Below are 18535 nucleotides of genomic sequence, written 5' to 3'. Positions count from 1 at the left end.
CTCCCAGGGGCTGTGACAAATCGATAGAGCGTTGGATTATGGCTAAGTCATGCCGGCATGGAAAAGCAACCCAAGGATATATAATTCCTGCCTTTCCTCGGCAGTCCTCGCTTCAACCCCAGAAATCGAATCAGAAAATGGCATGGCTCTCCCTCCCCATAGAAGCCACACTTGCAACCTGAAAGAAGATACACCAGCCCGGCCGTCCGAAATGGGCTCCATTTTTTCGGGCCACGCCTCTTACACTCCACTGTGGCATTCAGACCCCACGCCAGACTACTGGTCTTCCAGCATCGGTGATGACGCACACAGTATTGTACCGGTTTCTGAACAAGAGAGACTTGAAGACATCATCGGCATTTCCCTCGAGCGTACATGTTATGGATTCGCTCCAAGCCAAGGACGCCGCTGCCGCAACCCTATCGCCCGGCACAGCCTAAACATCGCATCAAGGTTACTAAATCTGGGGAATGAGCAGCTATGTAATGGACATGACATATCTCAGACCCTCGAACGGCTAGTCCCCTTGTCCTTTGCAGGAGATATCATCAATACCAGGCCGCAGCTGTATCCCAGCGGTGGGCAGAGAAGGTCGCTTCTTCATTGGCGCAAGGACAACCCGCCTATGTTATCCCTACTCGCTCTCCTCTCTCACAGCGGCAGTCAGCGTATGCTAGCCAGTCTACGACCAGACGAGTTCGTGCTCCAATACCACCAAGGAGTGTAGGTTTTGGTGGACGCGCAAGTGATCAAAGAGACACATCCTCTGGACAACCTACCTTTGTGCCAGTCCCTCGCCCGATCATTTCTCGACAGTCTATTTCACAGCCTCCTATTGCCCATCTTCCCACTGCTCTGTCTAATTCATCCAATACCACTCCCGTTCGATATACCGCCAGGAAATCTATCAAACCCAACGAGGATTGCCCAGTCTGTCAAGAAGTTCTTGTACCAGGGTTGAGATCGCGTCGCCATACCAGGCCTCTTGATGGCCCTAGAACAACATGGTGCATGGCACAATGTGGCTCAAATTTCCATGCCGAATGTATAGAGGAATGGAAACGATCGTTTAGTGATCACGTTCAACCTAGTTGTCCCTGCTGGTACGTACCTTTTCATTTTATACCAAATTGTAATGAACTGAAGCTAATACCGGTGTTCACTCAATCAGTCGAACTCCCTGGATGAACCATGGCGACTACTCTTGGCCGGAGGTAGAGGAAGAAGAAGAAGAAGAAGAAGAATCTACTACAGACAGTAATGATTCTCGTAATGCCACCCAACCGCTTCCATATGCGAGTCGCGGTTCTTCTGAGCAGGATAGCAGTGGACAGTCAAATGAGGAGCAACTGGAGAAGGAAGAGACTAGTTCGGGAGACTCTAGCCCAGAAGAGGAGAATCTCGTTGCATATACTCTATCCGATAATGAAGGTTCCACAGCCAGCAGCATAGAAGCTGTAGACCAAGTGGAGCCAGAAGGAGCTGGAACCGATCTGGAGAACCCTAACATAGAAGATCACACACTACTGCCGGAGAATAACACATCAACCTCAGCACTCATACTTGCTCCAGATTATTCTAGAGAAACGCCATCTCAGCCCATCCTTGAGCAATATATCAGTCCTAGTGTTGACAGTAGCCTCGCCGGTACCTACTCACATGCTACTACGCAGACCGAAATCTCAATACCACAATTTATAAATCGGGATGATAAAGATGATGACCCTGATCATGGTAGTTGCCTTGGCCCTCTAGTGAATATTTGGCATAGGGTGCCTAGCATTTTGTTGAAACTTTCCTAAGGGTTTATCCGATACTCCAGAGTTTGCGCATATCCTCCTTCCTTTCGGTTGAGCCGTTACCATTTAGAGCTTATATCAACGGAACCACGCCCCATGAATGGTTAATGACATCATACACAATTAGGTGTATAAAATGCAACGACATACGCAGGTCCGGCTGCTGCTCTCCAGAATTTGAACTCCTACTCATATATACCCAATATTACCGAAATATGGCGAGAAAAGAAAAATCCAAATAGCTTCTTATCAATATAGATCTATTTCGCAGCCTAGGTGACTTCTCGAAGCTCCCTTTCGAAATTAGGGAGCTTATATGGTTGGAGTTCTTCCCTGCCGGCCAAAAGAAAGAACCGGAAGCACAGCCAATTACAGCCCAAACCTCAGCCGAAGTGGACCTACGAGTACTCCGTGCGAGCAAAGGCCTCTACAATGAGATATCGCACGTTATATATTCCAAGACACATATAAGTTTCGATCCATCCTTCTCACACAAGGAAAATGAAACCCTCTGGGCCACTATTCGCTTCAAGAGGCGTGTCAGGAGACATATCATTGATCACGGAGCGCTCTTCAGGCTTGAAAACAGCTCATCCAAGAGAGACACCCGCTTTGATAATTTTCCTTTTGACAAAGTGGCGTCCATAGAAATCGATGTTAGCAGGCTTCCCCGGTTCGCATCGAATGTTGTCAGAATCATCGAGCTGCTCAAGCGCAGCCCAGCGCTTTCGCCCATAATTATTCAATATCAAAGACACATTTATTCAATATATAGACGAAATGGGCCCATGAACCCTTATCCCGACGGTCGTCGCGATCAGGCTTGTAGCCGCTATATTACGCATTTTATTTTTTATTGATCAGGTGTGCCGGCCCAGCTATCCAATGGGCCACGTTGATTTGGATGACGTAATGCAACATCCGCTTAGTCATAACACCAAAAACATCACGTGGATGGTAGTGTGGGATTACTAAGAAGCTTGTCTTTCTTTCACTTTTATCAGATCTTCCACATCTATCCTTCTCCTATCAGGGCTATCTAGATACTCACAGAGCAATATAAATGTTTTATTAAATTACGAATGGACAAATCTAAGGCAACGCAAAACATCGTTAGAGAGTATAACCCCTAGAAGGATATACTCTATGCCTCATTGAGCTGGATACCAAGCTACTTGTAATCTGTCACGTGGTAAGCAATGACGAAAACTATGGAGATGTCCTTTGATCATGAATATTTTCTTCCATTTACTACTTTGAGACCAACATTCGCAGGTTTATTGGCAGACGAATACAGGCTGTGATAAATGCTCGAGATCAAGAATACCAGTTCAACAAGCCAAATGCGATAATATAACACTCCATAACCTCCTATAGTGAACCGTAACTATAAATCATTCAAGTAGACTAGCTATTCGCAAGAATGAATCGCTAGTAAAAGTCCCAGAAAATGGTGCTAGTATAACAGCGGTAGTTTAAGGTTAAGATCGCACTCCGATTTCCCATGTAATGTAAGAACCAAACGCCTGTATCTATGTGATGAAGAAAAACAACGGAAATGATAGAAAACTTGACCACCCATTTATGTGGTATTTTCAAGGGTTTCAATATTCATGGCTGTAAGTGTATGAATATTCCCGGTTCGATTCCAATACATATGCAGTGAATGGCACCATTAATCTGTTTTATTTATTTCGAATAAGTAGTGTATCGATAGAATCGAAAGAATCGGAATCCACATATCTACGGTTCGAGTTAGTTTCCGCTTAAACATAGATCGTGGGGTTAACTTCAAGACGGTGGGAGCATACATGTATGTCATGCTACTTCTCAGGCTGTTCTGAATGCTTTCCGGATGCCAGCGGAAGATATACATGACCATCGCCCAGCTTAAACTGGCAAAACACGGCCATGCTGCCTCACTTATGTTTTCACGTGCCTTTGGTGTGATGAGGAACGATAGTGGATGCTGGTTGGGTGCTATGGAAAGTCTCCCTAGGGCTAGCATTACTCGTGCGAAAACGTAGATGACGATCTATCTCCAGTCGAAATCAATAGTGAGTAGGCGAGCTTTCTAGAACAGGCTGGGGGGTTTGATTTACTGACCTGTAGACTGACGTCTCCTGGAGATCTGCCAAAGACAAGATATCCGCCTAATAGGCCGGCTAGGAAGGTATCATATGGACCCTCCTTACCCCAGCCGGTAGGGCCAATATATTTCAAAGCCCACATGGATGACTTGTATACGACGGCAAAATAGGCGAGGTTTCGAGCATGTGTCCTTGTAGCGTTCAACACCATCCATATCTTTTTCTTTAGACTGTAGAGCCAGAAATGTATAAGTATTCATCTTCGTAGAAGTGTAGGCGGAAAGCTACATACCTTCCAGACCGGAACAAAAATATCATCCTAGTAACAAGAGGTGATATCAGCATGTACTCTTCGAAATACTCAGCTTATATGCAATAGGGGTGATGCCCATCCTTACACCAGTGCATGTGGAAATCGGACTTTGGCGCCGTATACCGCACCATTGCGAGCGCCTTTAAGGATGGCGAATAGAGGAGCGAGGTCAGGGTTGCGGATGAGTTCATTGAGGCTGGCCTATAGAGGGAATCTATTAGCCAAAGGATTTGAAGTGGCATGCCTAAGAGCGAGTGTATACCTTTATGGCATCCATGATGACGTCGGGGTTTCGGAGTGAGCTTATGTCCAGGCGACTGAAGCCGGGACAAGGATCCGAGAGCGCGGGCTATCCGGGGGTTTGGTCATATATACAATAATTGCTGCGGCAGTCCTCACGCTTTAATATCAAAACAAATTGCAAAGAGCTGAAGTTGCCTAGTTAGTGGTATGTCTGTTGAACAGTCGGTATGTTTGTCGAACATGGAGAAATCCACGTTGTAGACGATAAACACATGCGAAGAGCCTCGGCATCTCAAAAAATGCCAAGATCGGAACGGATATTGATTATTCCTTTGTATCATGTGATCAGCTTTTTTAAGAATTACTGCCCGTCTAATGAAAGCGCAATGATGGGCGTAGATATATCGGTAGCATGGTCCTAAAAGAGAGATTAACTCTATGACATTACATGCTTTTTTTATTAGCACACTGAGAGTATCCAGGTGGTACTGTACTCTCGCGCCAAGTCTGCCCGTCTGGTCATGTGACTATATATCTCGGAACGGCATTATAATTATTCCGCATCGGCTGTCGGCAATTTCAGCGCCGAGATCCACCGCCGCCATGGAACCTTCCAAGGTTCCGCCCTGCGATTTACATATCAGAGAGACGAAAAACGGCGAGCCGAGATTGACGCTGAAAAGCTGCGGGGAAATGAAGATACCCTGCATGCGGAGTATACGAAGGAGTAGGCGGTAATATTTATGGGATGTACCGCCCAGCGTCGAGCCGCATAGACCTTCTCCATTTGACTGCGAACATCGGACAGAGTACGGCGTACGGATAACCCTTATCATCTTTGTTCACCTTGTCCCTTCCACGTCGCGTACGCCATCCTAGTCCGTTTGGCAGGTTGGCCGTTGCTGTCCTCCATTCATTCGACTACGCTGTTTCAGTCGAAGGCGTCAGGCCGTAACGCGTGTTCAAGTAAACTCTATCCATCCTCTATCTTTGAACGCAGGAAGATAGAGAGATGCGAGCATGATGTCTAGAATCGAGCTCAACGGCCGGATCTTCGCAGCAGATCCCATGTGGCTGTCCCAAGAATAGCGCAGAATACATGAACTGGCGAAGAAGAAACGACGAAGAATAATAAAATATATCAAGCAGAATAACACTTAAAAGGATAAAAAATAGAGAGAAAGAAGAGAATAACAAAAAAAAGAAAAATAAATAGATGCCAAGATCTGTCGTGTTCCATTCCTGATGCGGCAAGTCCAGGCGATTAGCTTCTTGGCCTGGCCAATCGGGTGGCAGCAAAAAGCTTGGACGCTCCGGGGCGGAAAACCTGCGGACGGCGAGAAGAAGCGACATCTGGGCCGGCGCTGCGTGGAGGATCGTTTAGCATCAAGCTATGGAGGAGAGAGTGAACGAAGCAAACCGGTCTGCTACAGTGAGTGGCTGCATGGAGCTACCGTGATGTGTTCAGCCCCGGGTTTCCTCTCTCTTCGTGTTCTCGATCTGCGTGGGGTTAGGGAGATGCCGGTGTGAGAGCTCTCAAACTATTTAAAACATCCTATCGTGGCAATCCTCCACATCATTTTCTTTTTCATATCTGTGCAAGAAAGACTCCGCACTCCGCACTCCGCACTCCGTATATTCATTTCAGATTTGGTTTATAGGTGATGTTCCTCGTTTATCAAGACACTCTTTCATAATGGCACCACATCCGTTTGACCCGGTGACGCCTGCCGAGCTCCGGCTGGCTGTCAAGATCCTCGAGAACGCCTTTCCAGGAGTTGCTCTGCGGTACAAGGTTATCGACCTCCAGGAGCCCATCAAGAAGGATGTCGTTCCCTATATTGAGGCAGAGAGACTATGTGTCTCCCTGCCTAAGAAGCCTGCTCGCCTCCTCATGGCCATGTTCCATCGGCTGGACACAAAGAGCTTTATGAAGGCGTTGATAAATATTGATACCCGGGTGCTACTACAAGTAAAGGAGATACCCAAGGACATACAGGTAAGTCCAAGCCATTAGTTTAAGTTGAAGATTCCCCGGTAACAAATATATAGGGACCTTGTGACGCAGACGAGTTGATCGAGATGGAACAGCTCTGCTTGGAGCATCCTGCTGTGAAAGCCGAGGTTGAGAAGATGAAGCTTCCACCAGGAGTGACCGTGTGTTCGGACCCCTGGATCTATGGAACGGATGATCCCAACGAAACCCGCCGTCTTCTTCAGTTTTACATGTATCTTGTCGATACCGAAGACCCCCAGCATAACCACTACTCCCTTCCATGCACTTTTTCCCCGGTATTTGACGGCAATAGCAAGGAGCTAGTCCGCATTGACTACCTATCTACCGGCTCAGATCATTCTACGAAGCCCACTCAGCCCTGGAAACCGGTCAAGGCCGTTCAGTACGCCCATAATCTCTTGGATGAGCCTACTCGAACGGATCTCAAACCGTACATAGTACAACAGCCAGAAGGCCCCTCGTTTTCTGTAAGTGGGAACTTTGTGCACTGGCAGAAGTGGAGGTTTCACGTCGGATTCAACTATCGCGAAGGAATGGTACTGTATAACGTGACGTATGACAGACGCAATGTCTTCTACCGGCTAGCCGTGAATGAAATGACCGTTCCTTATGGAGGTAAGTTTATGTATTCAGTATCTCTATCTCCACCAGCTAATAATAGTGTAGATCCACGGGCACCATACCACCGTAAACAGGCATTTGACATCGGGGATGTTGGCTTTGGAGTTACAGCCAACCAGCTATCCCTTGGCTGTGACTGTCTCGGTCATATCAAGTACTTTGATGGCTACAGAATCGACTCCAAGGGAAATCCAGTGTTGCTGAAGAACGTTCTCTGTCTACACGAACAAGACAACGGAATACAGCATAAACATACCAACTACCGCTCCCAGGCGGCCACTGTGGTCCGCAACCGTCAACTTGTTTTGCAAATGATCTGCACAGTTGCAAATTACGAGTACATCTTTGCTTGGATATTCGATCAAGCTGGAAATATCGAGCTTGAAGTCCGGGCTACAGGCATATTGTCTACCATGCCCATTGACGAAGGAGTGTCTGTTCCATTCGGTACCAACGTGGCTCCAGGAGTCATGGCTGCCTACCATCAGCACATATTCAGCATTCGTATTGATCCAGCCATTGACGGATACAACAATACGGTAATATATCAAGACAGCGTTTCAATGCCAGATGACCCTGTTACAAACCCTTACGGTGTGGGATATGTCCAAAAAACCAAGGTTATCAAGCGTTCAACAGCTGCGGACCTCAGTGTTCCTGATGCCCGTGTTTTCAAGATCCGGAACGACAATATCATCAACCCTACATCTGGCAAACCGGTTGCCTACAAATTGCACGCATTGCCCAGCCAGCTCATGCTTATGCACCCCCTCAGCTTCAACATGAAACGGGCCCAGTTCGCTACAAGGCCAATATGGGTGACCAAGTACCGAGACGATGAGCTGTACGCTGCCGGCGAATTCACTAATCAAAGCAAGGGAAGCTCTGGTGTTGAGCAATGGGTCGCTCGAGAAGATGATGTCGAAAACACGGATGTTGTCCTCTGGCATAGTAAGTCAGGTGAACCCTCTATACCTATCAGTGTATACTAACAGAATGTGTAGCCTTCGCACTTACTCATAACCCCCGCCCGGAGGATTTCCCTGTCATGCCCATGGAGAAGGTCAGCATCATGCTCAGACCGGATGGTTTTTTCGAGAAAAACCCTGCTCTGGATGTTCCGCAGTCAACGCAGAATTTCAATCAGTCTTCTTTACATGTTTCACCTGAGAAAAACGAGACCAAACATTGCTCATGCCCATCTACTTCAAAGCTCTAGAGAGTCGAGCTAGCTGGAGATGATGAAGGTGGACATGTATGAATGTGGTGTACGGAGTTCACGTTATACAATACCAATTATTCAATTTAAGAGACTGATTTACAATCATTTTACTCCTTTGTGAAACTAACCAGCTGTTGATTTTATAATCAACTAGCTTTGGCAGTTTGCTGCAACCGACTGTGGTTTATCACCCTCCCACAACTGCGATTGAACAGTTCGAGGCCACACCGCAGTCGAACAGCTCTAAAGAACCTTGTAACAGGGAATTAATGGCTTAGCCAGCACTTCTATTCAACTACGCATTGAAATAGCGTCAAGTCAGTAGGAGGAGAAACTTCTACGCATCAACAATAGTTTTGCAAGAGGGTAAACTCTTTCAACTCCTACAGTTCGAGGTGCCAAAGGCATCAGTCATGATTCCTATACTGATTCACAGATTTCCTCATGATCCAGTGCTGGTCCAGTTATTAGCCCTAGCACATCAGACTCCTCCTACTGAGACCGTTGTCGAAGATGATGCACTTGGTTGCCAGAAGACGTATCCTGAGCTCCTTGCTGACATACTTGCAACCCGAGAACTCCTGCGAGCACAACTACCCCCCTCCGCATTAGATACCCAGGGACTTTTGTGCGAAAGGAGGCAGAGCGTCGCTCTCCTCGCGAAGAGTGGCTATGAGTTCCTCGTTGCCTTCTTTGCTGTACGATCCTTAGGTGGAGTATGTGCACCTTTAGGTAAAAATTCACGCTCTGTACCAACATTCAGCAGTGAACGAAATCGGGCTAACTGGCTCCTTTCAGGGACTGCCGTACTCCCCGAGGAGGCAGAGTACTTTCTCTCCTTGATAAAGTCGATATCTATACTTGCTGGCCAAGGCAGTATAGAAAGGGCCAGCAGTATTCGCACCTATATCAAGCAAACGAAATCCGAAGCACTAGCAACCGTCTCTATATCCAGTGATGCAAAGGCCCTTGATGAAGCAGAAGGAGCTATTGAGATTGATCACAACTGTGTCATGGCACCGGATGGACCTGGCATGATCATGTTTACATCAGGAACCACTGGGTGCCCTAAAGGAGCTGTGCTACCACGATGTTCTCTCCTTGGAACAGGCATCAGAGAGCCCGGCTCAGCAGCCCTTGTTTACCGCCCAAACCACTGGATAGGCGGTGCCAGGGATATTATCCAGTCACTCCTCTTGGGAAGGAAAGTTCACAGTCTGAAAACGAAAGTCCAGGACGCTCGTGCTGAGGATGTTCTGCGGGCTTTCAGAACCTCGTTAATCACACACGCCGCGTTTATGCCAGATGTGTTGCGGCGGATGATGTACTTACTCACTTGCCACAGGGATCTATCCACTATACCACAGGAGGAGAAAGACATATGGCACAGTTATTTCAAAGGACTATCGATAATCAAATGTTCTGGAGGATCACTTGAGCCGCCAGTAAGGGATTTTTGGGTAGGCTTAACAGGACTGCCATTTGAGAACTTCTATGCTTCCACTGAACTTGGAGGAATCGCCATTGGTGGACCTTCTGAGATATATGTAAGGCCTACATTCAAAAACCCGAGGCCAGCAATGAACCAGAAAATAATTTTACGGTTTAGGGCTCTATTGGAACTCCAGTCCCCGGAATCAAAGTAAAATTGTCAGAGGGAGATCGAGGAGAAATTTGTTTCAAAAGCCCGAAGATGCTGCTACAGTACGTAGCCCAACAACTGATTTCCCTTTGCCCGTCATGGCATATTAACTAATCGTTCGGTACAGTTATATTGGTGACAATCGTACGATTGAGAGCATCTTTGACAAAGAGGGGTACTATAAAACAGGGGATCTCGCTAAATTCATCAACAAAGAATACATATTTACCGGACGTGTGGCTACTGACTGTAAGTTTTTGATAGCTAACGCTCTGGATCACTTGTGCGAACCCAAAAATAGAACGGAGCATTAACAAGAACACTAGACGTCCAATACGCAGCATTTCGGTTTTCGACTCTTGCAGTTGAGGATGATTTAACCAAGCTTCCATATATCTCAGAAGCCTGCGTTGTGGCCGTCCCTCATAAGAAACTCAGGCAGCTTTGCGGTGCTGTGGTGAGGCTTAGGCCTGATACCCAAATACCCAGCAATATGACCGCACTAGGATTGATCAGATCCGACCTCGAAGGGAGCCTACCAACGTATATGATGCCAACTCTACTCAAAGTGTTAAAAGATGAGGAAGAATTGCCGTGTACAGTCATTGGGAAGCCTGAAAAAAAAGAGATCCTTAGGATATACTTTGGCAGTGAAAATGGCGTTCAGGTTGAAGATTATCCTCCAGAAGTAGAGAGTTGTCCTATTCCTAAACCAGGTGAAGCTACCAAGCCATGGGATTGGGATGGACGACAATTTGAGCATTAAAAAGGTTATATTTCTGGGTTTCATGCATTGTTACCGGATTTATGGATTATTTGACCGTTATCTAAATGTTGAAATGATGTGGATTAGTCAATGAATTCAAAACACGCACAAATGGCTATTTTCCCATCATGATACTTTATGTGGTTTCTATTAACTTTAATTCTATTATCCATTGATAACTAAATTTTATATTATTGCCCTAATTATAGGCACACAACTCTTATATAACAAGGTATAGCGCATCTACAGTTCTTCAAGCTGCCAGGACAATGTATCATAAGTCATGAAATATATACCCTATGTCCTATGCCTGAACTAGATCATCGAGCCATCACCAATGCTCACCTAGTGGATGGCCTACACCCTTTCCACCGGCAGCCCCGTCCGCTAGCCGAAAGCCATATTTCCAGATGAGCGTGGCAATCGTGAGTCTCAGGTTCAAATAAACCAGTGGTCGCCCAATGCAAGCCCTTGGGCCAATGGAGAAAGGGGCGAATGCAGCCTTGGCGGTAGCAACCTCAGAAACTTTATGGGTATCGGGTTCATCCACGATCTATTGCTCTGGTATAAATTTGTGCGGACGGGGAAAATATTCTCGTTGTGATGGATGCTGTAAATACTTGTCCCAGCACTGTAGCAATTTTATCTTCGAATGTTTTGATATATGTATCGGTGAAGGACCGTCCAATCAAATATGTTTTCCACAGCTTGGGTATGTTTAAGAAATGATCTAAAAATGCCCAATCCTGCCATTTCAGAGGAGTTATACGTATATATATACATATATATATTACCGGTGGTGTAGTTGGGATATCTCGCAGCTCCAATCCTGAAGCACTTGATGTCGTGGCGGCTGTTATGCTTAGTCACGGCTCATTCGCTGATTGGCTGCGGCTGGTCCCGTCCCCACTGCGTCTAACTATTTATTGGAACGAGTTAAAACAAACATGCGAGAACGACATCCCCAGCATCACCCTCTGCGTCCCCTTGAAGATCTTATCCAGGAGCCAGTCTATCAGACATTTATTTTTGGCCTACCTGATATGTGGTCGATAGAGGGCTAGGCTACCTTGAAGGTGATTCCCATTGACCGGGGATCCTGTGTGGAGTACGTTGGCAAGTCGAACCACATCCACTTCTGGTCCCTTTGTTCCTTGCAGAGGATGATATCGGATAAATAAACTTGAGGGAATTCTTTAAGACAAATATATAAGGAGCAAAAAAGAAAATTATACATACGACAGTCGGGATTCGCTGGTGGTCACCCACCCAACTACTAACCGACCGGCAAGTGGATTAAGTACAGCTGAGCGGACGGGAAGCTCTGTTTTCCACTTCCTATGGTCGTATGTACTGGACTCTTAATCGACTGTGTTGATATGGGGCTGTTTTCACCGACTTTTCGTTTTTTAGGTTTATCTTGCACCATCGGCCCTGTATAGGATTGCAATTTCGAACCACTAAAAAACTCCTGTTGCTACATGACACCTACACTGCATGCCGAATGCACGATCATGCGGTGTGCTTCATATAAAGCATAGGATGCCTTACCCCTGTTTTCTGACTGAAATGATGAATCTATTTCAATTCGCTAAGTGGCTGAACAAGACGGTCTATACCCACCGTTCCATAATGCTCCACTCACCTACTTGACTGGATTTTTCTCGTTCTGGTATGTCATCTGGTCTGCCAATGCCCTCTTTATCTATCGTCCCTGCAGCTACGATGCTTAAAGAGACGTAAGTCTCCAGCTAGAATATCTTACTATTGGGAGTAGCTACCACCTGCATATACCTACCAAAGGGTTCAATGGAAGTGGGCTTTCAGTCAACTACCGTGGCATTGGTTTGGAACATGCCATGCCAAAGGATGGCTAACCACCTACGAGTACGCAGCCTGCGGTTAGGGTAAGGGATCGCAACCACCATCCATATGTTATATATAGACAGGCACGGTGGATAGTGATCTCATATATCCCACTGGATCTTGCTCGGAATATATTTCGTACAAGTGGAGATATCCCTTTGACTGGGTAGGTACCCCAGGTACGCATGACGAAAGTTTGCCTAAAAGAACTGTATCTACTCTGACGGTTAATTTTTAGTTAACAGCTGAAATAATCGCGACTGGCCTAGCTTTTCTTAGCTTTACTGACGTACTTCATGGTTTGACCGCACGCATCAGCGTTGGCTTACTGGGTGGAGAAGAATGCATGTATCCCGCATTCTTCGGTAATTTGGAATGCTCCAAACGAATGCATATCAAAGGTGCGGCCCGACTTTTACCTTGTTTACCTACCTAACAGCAAAACGAGCTAACGCCTAGTGGAAATATGGGGTAGGGTATGGCACGAGCTGTTCAGAAACGGGTTTCTCTCGCTTGCCCAAGCAATTGCTCCCAGAGGACTGGCCGTGCTGCTCGTTTGCTTTGTTCTGTCAGGTCTTCTCCACGCAGCAGCGTCTTATTCGGCGTCTCTCAATATCAAAGCCACGATGTGGGTATTCCTATTCTTCTGTGCTCAGCCAATGGGGGTTATTTAGCAGGTTTACGATGATGCCTCGGTTAAGGGCATTACTGGGGAGCTGAAACCAAGCCCAATCGTTCAAGCCATTAGGCACGACTTGGTTCTTTTGGCGGACGTTATTTTTATTTATACCACGTTTCCTTAGGCATATCGAGATCCGGGGCTGAGGAAAGCCATTCTAGTAGTGCCTCTTCCTTGGAGCCTCACTCGCTCGCTTCTGAAGCGTTTTTAACGGCTTGATATGCTCGGAATAAACGAATTTGTGCCCGTCTTTTTTCTATTTTTAGTAACTAGCTTTATAGCTTCCCATTGGTCAACTTTATCTCTGTTTCTCTTATCAGCCAATCAGCGATTTTGTGGCTTTCGAGACCCGAGAATATTGAAATATTGTTGTGAATGTTGCTGCGACTCCAGGATCGTCGATTTCCTTCAAAGAAGAGAAGCTCAAGTTCATGCTTGTAGGGTCGAGTGAACAAAGGAAACTTCTTGATGTCGAAGTCACTGTTGATCTTCACACATCACTCCACTCTGTATACGTTGTCTCTGTGACACTGCAGCTTGTTTATGCTGAGTTTATGACCAGTTGACTCTCGTGTAAGGGATCGCCAAACCTCCTACATATAACTACTACCGAATGACATGTAATGCACCACTGACTGGTGGCTGTCCACGAGTCAAAGGGCTGGAGGAAAGCATGCAAGCCAACAGAACAAAGTGCGAAATGGCTCTCATTCTTGCTTCAGCCTTCACCTGGTCTTCATCCCCAAGGTGTGCTAACCTCCCAGGAAGTCTCCCCAGCATACGGAGTACCTGAAAACTATCAGAAGCCTCAAACAGCAACCTAAATGAGAACCTTGTCTGTCGGTCGTTACGCCATTTCACCTGTAAAACGGAACTTGTAGGAGAACAGCATTTCAGCAGATGCGGAGTTCCTCAAGTGGCCTGCTGAGAAGTACCACCATGATACGTCTCCTCTTGGGCTCATTATTCCGGAGTAAGAGGGCGACTGCAGCATGAGCAAGGGCCACTGGGCGGTTATACTGGAGACTGCCCTTGGACGAGTTCGATACAGTGAAGAGAGCGGGAAAAATGGGCGGACCAACGAGGGTGATAAAAAGCTGAATGGGTACCTTGTGATGTAGGCTATAGTTGCCAGCAATATATCAACTGTGCTCTCTATGCCACAGGGTCACCATCTGTGTCAGTTCACTTGGGGGTTACTCCGTAGATGTTCTGCTAAGCTTCATGTTTGTAACCAGAGCAATGACTAGCTGGAAAAGCAAACACCAGATTGAGTTTCGTATCGTCCAGAGACACATGATGAATCCGAGCTTGCATCCACGGTTGACTTGAAAGCTTTTTGCTCCTGGAGACGAGACAGACAGGGTGCGGCCCCGCGATCATCAACATCAAACCACGGGTGCCAAATCGATATCGATGGGACGGGCCAGATACTACCGTCACTCTGGAAAGTCCGGTAACAAGCCTGTTTCGCCAAACATCCGGTGAGAAACGAGGACGACTGAGGAGAATAATCTCACAGAAGCAGGAATTGGACAAGCCTGCATGTAACTGCAGCGTACGACTCCCGTACACCCGCTGTCAGACAGCCCGTGTCATGGAGGCCACCAGCGAGAGAGAGAGAGAGAGAGCTGCCATGGAAACAGAGAACAGGCAGAGCTTCGTATCCCTGCACGCCATCGAGATCCAGGCTGGTTCCCCCATTTCCAGACAGGGATGGCGAGCTGCTTGAATCCATGGACGAGCCAAACACCGGCCTTGTTGCTGGGAGAGACACCCCCCCTGGTGCAGTGCAGAGTTTGAAACACGTCATGCAGCTCTCTGAGGGCGCTTCTCTCTCGCCGTCTCTCGAACGATGCTCGCCTGCATGGCTCTGGCTCGACCGTCCTCCGTAGATATAATAATAATATCAGAGCGAGTTAAGCGTCCGCTGTGGCTATGCAGGCGGTCGACGGGGGGATGGAATCGGGCTTGACCAGCGCCAAAAGCAAAGAGCTGAGCTGGCGGCTCCTCTTTGGCCAGCGTCTTCGCGACCTGAAAGCATGGTGAAACTCTTCCTTCGCCTCTTCCTCGCTGTCGCTCGTCTTGTGCGTTCTTGTCGTTGGCGCTTCGAGCTCGAGGCTGGCGGTGCCGGTGGAGATTCTCGTCCCTCAAGACGGCTCCTACATAAAGCCGCCGTCCCCTGCCTGTCCTCTCTCTCTCTCTCTCTCTCCTGTCTGTCTGTTTGTCTGTATCCCGTCCGTCTTCTTCTGCGTCCCCTGCAAGATGGCCCGTCTGCTCAGCTTCCTGGCCCTAGTGGCCCTCTGCCTGGTTCTTGTCTCCGGCGAGCCGCTGCGGCAACCACTGCTGCGAAAACACCATCCGCGCGACGCTGCTGAGGACAATGCCGTCTTCTCGCTGCACAATCTCTCGCTCAAGCTCTTCCACAAGCGGGCTGCCGTGGCCGACCCGGTGCCTGGCGCTGCTGGCGCGGAGGAGGCTGCCCGCCGCAAGGTCCTGAGACGCCAGAACACCGGCGACATTCCCACGCCCACGCCAACCGGTACGGACTCTGACTCTGCCTCTCCCACTGCCTCTCCAACTGCCTCTCCAAGCCCTACTGCGTCTCCTACTGTGTCTCCTCCTGCTTCTCCTACTGCGTCTCCGACGACGGACGGCTCATCCTCTTCTCATGCAGACACTCCCACAAACTCGCCTACCAACAGCCCTACCAGTCCTCCTACCAATTCGCCTACCAACAGTCCTACCAATCCGCCTACCAACAGTCCTACCAATTCTCCTACCAGCAGACCTACGGACTCTCCAACTGCGTCTCCAACAGACTCCCCAACTGCTTCGCCTACGCGGTCTCCAACCCGGCCTCCTACCAGCCAGCCTAGCAACTCTCCTACCAATTCCCCTACCAACTCGCCCACGGACAGCCCTACCAATTCGCCTACCAATTCGCCTACCAGCTCTCCACCCGAGACCTCCAACCCGCCTACCTCGCAGCCGTCCATGACCAGCCAGAGACCAACCAGCCAGGACACCACTTTCGTCACCGAGACCTCTCCTACGCCCACCAGGGCTTCCTCAGAGACCTCGCGGCCAGCCACCACCGAGCCGCCATCCTCCACCCGGCCTCGATCCTCGTCTACCTCGACCTCCATTGGCGTTGTCACCGAGGCCGACGGCTCCGTCCACACCTTCACCTCCGTCGTGGTCGTCTATCCAACTCCCTCGGACGGTGGCAAAGGCGAGTCTCCGGCGTCCCCAACTGCCTCGCCAACGCTGCAGAACGGCGCTGCTCCCGTGGCCAGCGTCGGCCTTACCGGTGTCTTTGTCGCCGTCTTCGGTGGTGCCGTCGGTGTTGCTCTTGTCCTTTAAATCCTGCCTATAGACCTGTGTTTCTGTTTCTATCTCTCTCCTCTTTACGTTCTCTTTGGGTTGCATAGAAATTGATTGATTTGCCGGGTGTCCCAGTTTAGCGCTAACGATTTTCCTATCCACTCCTTTATACCATTATTTATGAAAAGCGTTGGTTTTTTTTTTTTTTTTCTATTCATGATACTGCTGCATATTGGCTCCGAGGTTCCTGGCCTGTTCCGTTCCTTTTCATTGACTGTGTTTTTGACTTTGGCTGTGCCGTGGTTGGAAGAGAGACATGTATCAAAACTCCAGCCTAAGTAGATACAAATACAATAACCAGACTTTTTGGCCCACGGGCTAAACAGACATATATTTCCCTCTTTAGCGGTGTCTCACCATGGCTTCATATCTTGGATTGCGTAGGTAGGAGTAGTAGCCCAGAAGGATACGAGGTGTACGTAGCTGGCTCACTCCTACTATATATAACACAGCGCTAGTTCCCTGCTTTCCAGCAAGTCGTAGACCCAGTTGTGATTATCCGGATGCTACCCTGGCTATAACCGAAAAACCAATCAATCACACGATAACCAGGTTGATCAATGCTGAAATGCTGCTGTAATGTAGTCATCGCCCGTCATTATTAGTGGAAAAGAAACCAACTGCAAATCCATGCCCAGTGCTTAAATTTTCGTCCATGACCTACAACTAGTTCTTCTCCGGCCGCTGCCCATAGACCACATACGCAGTCATATATGCATGGATCTTCGTGTCTAGATAGTCCTTCTTCAGCCTCACCAGGTGCTCTCTTACCTTCTGCTCGCTCCACCCATTCACCCTCGTCAACAGCGCCATCGACCATCCCTCCATCCCTTCCATCGCCTGCACCTGGTTCCAGGCTCCAATCTCCTTTAGCTTGGGGTCCTTTGCCCACGGTCCAATGGGCACTTTCATCTTGCGCTCCGTGACGTTGACGAAGCCTGCTTCGCGGGCCCAGTTGGCTAGATGAGGGCCGGGACAGGCTGTTTGGCCGATCTTTTCTGCCGCGCTGGTGGTTTCAGCGCAGTTAATGTACATCTCGTGGGTTGGGAGGAGGGAGTTGTCGTCGCTGCGGAAGAAGAAGTCGAAGTCGTAGAATTCAGCATACCCGTTTGGCGTCAGGTTTCTATACAACTAAATTAGTAGGGAAGCGATAGCTAGGTGTACAGGGACGTACTCGAGGATCTGGCGGAAGAGACGGGGCCAGTCCCGGATGGAAGAGGCCATGAAGCGGCAGTGGATGTAGTCGAAGGGCTTGTGATGAGCCCAGTCGTTCTCGACATCGTCTATTTCGAATTGTACATTCGGCGGGACGCTGCGGCAGTTAGTTACTGTCTGGTGCAGACGCATAGGGTACAGAGGAAGACTGACAGTCCTGGCTGGATGGGACTTAGGTCGTTTCCGACGACCTATAAACAGCTTAGTTACCGTTGTTTTCGCGCATTTGCTAGGTTTCATACCAGAGCATCCGGGTATCGATCAGCTAGCAAAAGTCAGCCATGTGTATACACCCATAGAAGGCGCATTCAGACTCGACTCACCCATGTCAATAGCCCAATCACCGGTTCCCGTACCGATGTCCAGGATGCGCTTTGTATTCTGCGGAAGAGGCGCAAGGAAGAGTCGTCCGCCTAAAATGAGTCTGAAGAGGTGCGATATGATATTCATATGCTCCTGCTCCTTCTCATCGTTGGGAAGCAAGTATCCTTTTTACCAAAGGTCAGCGTGTATAATGCACATAAATCTAGAGAAAGGTAGGACGGACGGCTTCTTGGTATGTGTGGTATCGACGGCCATGCTCGTAGGTATATCTCATTATACTCGAGGTCAACGATGCCGTGGTGCTTGATCTGTTGGTGGCCCACGGGTCAGCTTCAGACCCCCATCCATGCG

General features: G+C 48.3%; 6 protein-coding genes and 1 non-coding gene across 7 annotated transcripts; 3 read left to right on the top strand and 4 right to left on the bottom strand.

Moving 5' to 3' along the window:
* Positions 1-142: 142 nt before the first annotated feature.
* TERG_01834 (uncharacterized protein) lies at positions 143-1802 on the top strand (the record flags this gene model as incomplete). The annotated part of the gene is made up of 3 exons (XM_003237064.2): positions 143-453; positions 540-1103; positions 1172-1802. 3 exons carry the CDS (start codon positions 143-145, stop codon positions 1800-1802), a joined length of 1506 nt encoding a protein of 501 aa, XP_003237112.2.
* A 1682-nt stretch (positions 1803-3484) lies between these two features.
* Positions 3485-4479, bottom strand: TERG_01833 (uncharacterized protein; the record flags this gene model as incomplete). The annotated part of the gene is made up of 6 exons (XM_003237063.1): positions 3485-3542; positions 3611-3834; positions 3906-4119; positions 4182-4208; positions 4288-4403; positions 4465-4479. The coding sequence occupies 6 exons, from the start codon at positions 4477-4479 to the stop codon at positions 3485-3487; spliced, it is 654 nt and encodes a 217-aa protein (XP_003237111.1).
* Positions 4480-6141: 1662 nt separating this feature from the next.
* Positions 6142-8302, top strand: TERG_01832 (uncharacterized protein; the record flags this gene model as incomplete). Its single annotated transcript, XM_003237062.1, has 4 exons — positions 6142-6444; positions 6498-7077; positions 7129-8034; positions 8088-8302. 4 exons carry the CDS (start codon positions 6142-6144, stop codon positions 8300-8302), a joined length of 2004 nt encoding a protein of 667 aa, XP_003237110.1.
* A 416-nt stretch (positions 8303-8718) lies between these two features.
* On the top strand, positions 8719-10713 carry TERG_01831 (uncharacterized protein; the record flags this gene model as incomplete). Its single annotated transcript, XM_003237061.1, has 4 exons — positions 8719-9852; positions 9915-10009; positions 10075-10196; positions 10274-10713. 4 exons carry the CDS (start codon positions 8719-8721, stop codon positions 10711-10713), a joined length of 1791 nt encoding a protein of 596 aa, XP_003237109.1.
* A 1232-nt stretch (positions 10714-11945) lies between these two features.
* On the bottom strand, positions 11946-12061 carry TERG_10004. The gene has a single exon (XR_007130571.1). It is a non-coding gene; the product is annotated as a 5S ribosomal RNA (ribosomal RNA).
* Positions 12062-15927: 3866 nt separating this feature from the next.
* Positions 15928-16407, bottom strand: TERG_11764 (uncharacterized protein; the record flags this gene model as incomplete). Its single annotated transcript, XM_047750826.1, has 1 exon — positions 15928-16407. The coding sequence occupies one exon, from the start codon at positions 16405-16407 to the stop codon at positions 15928-15930; it is 480 nt and encodes a 159-aa protein (XP_047605516.1).
* A 904-nt stretch (positions 16408-17311) lies between these two features.
* Positions 17312-18100, bottom strand: TERG_01827 (uncharacterized protein; the record flags this gene model as incomplete). The annotated part of the gene is made up of 2 exons (XM_047747814.1): positions 17312-17768; positions 17820-18100. The coding sequence occupies 2 exons, from the start codon at positions 18098-18100 to the stop codon at positions 17312-17314; spliced, it is 738 nt and encodes a 245-aa protein (XP_047603779.1).
* Positions 18101-18535: the final 435 nt, after the last annotated feature.

The sequence above is a fragment of the Trichophyton rubrum genome (genome assembly GCF_000151425.1).
Source record: "Trichophyton rubrum CBS 118892 genomic scaffold supercont2.2, whole genome shotgun sequence".
Classification (NCBI taxonomy): domain Eukaryota; kingdom Fungi; phylum Ascomycota; class Eurotiomycetes; order Onygenales; family Arthrodermataceae; genus Trichophyton; species Trichophyton rubrum.
The sequence above is the reverse complement of the archived record's forward strand: the minus strand, read 5'-3'. Positions and strand labels throughout refer to the sequence as shown.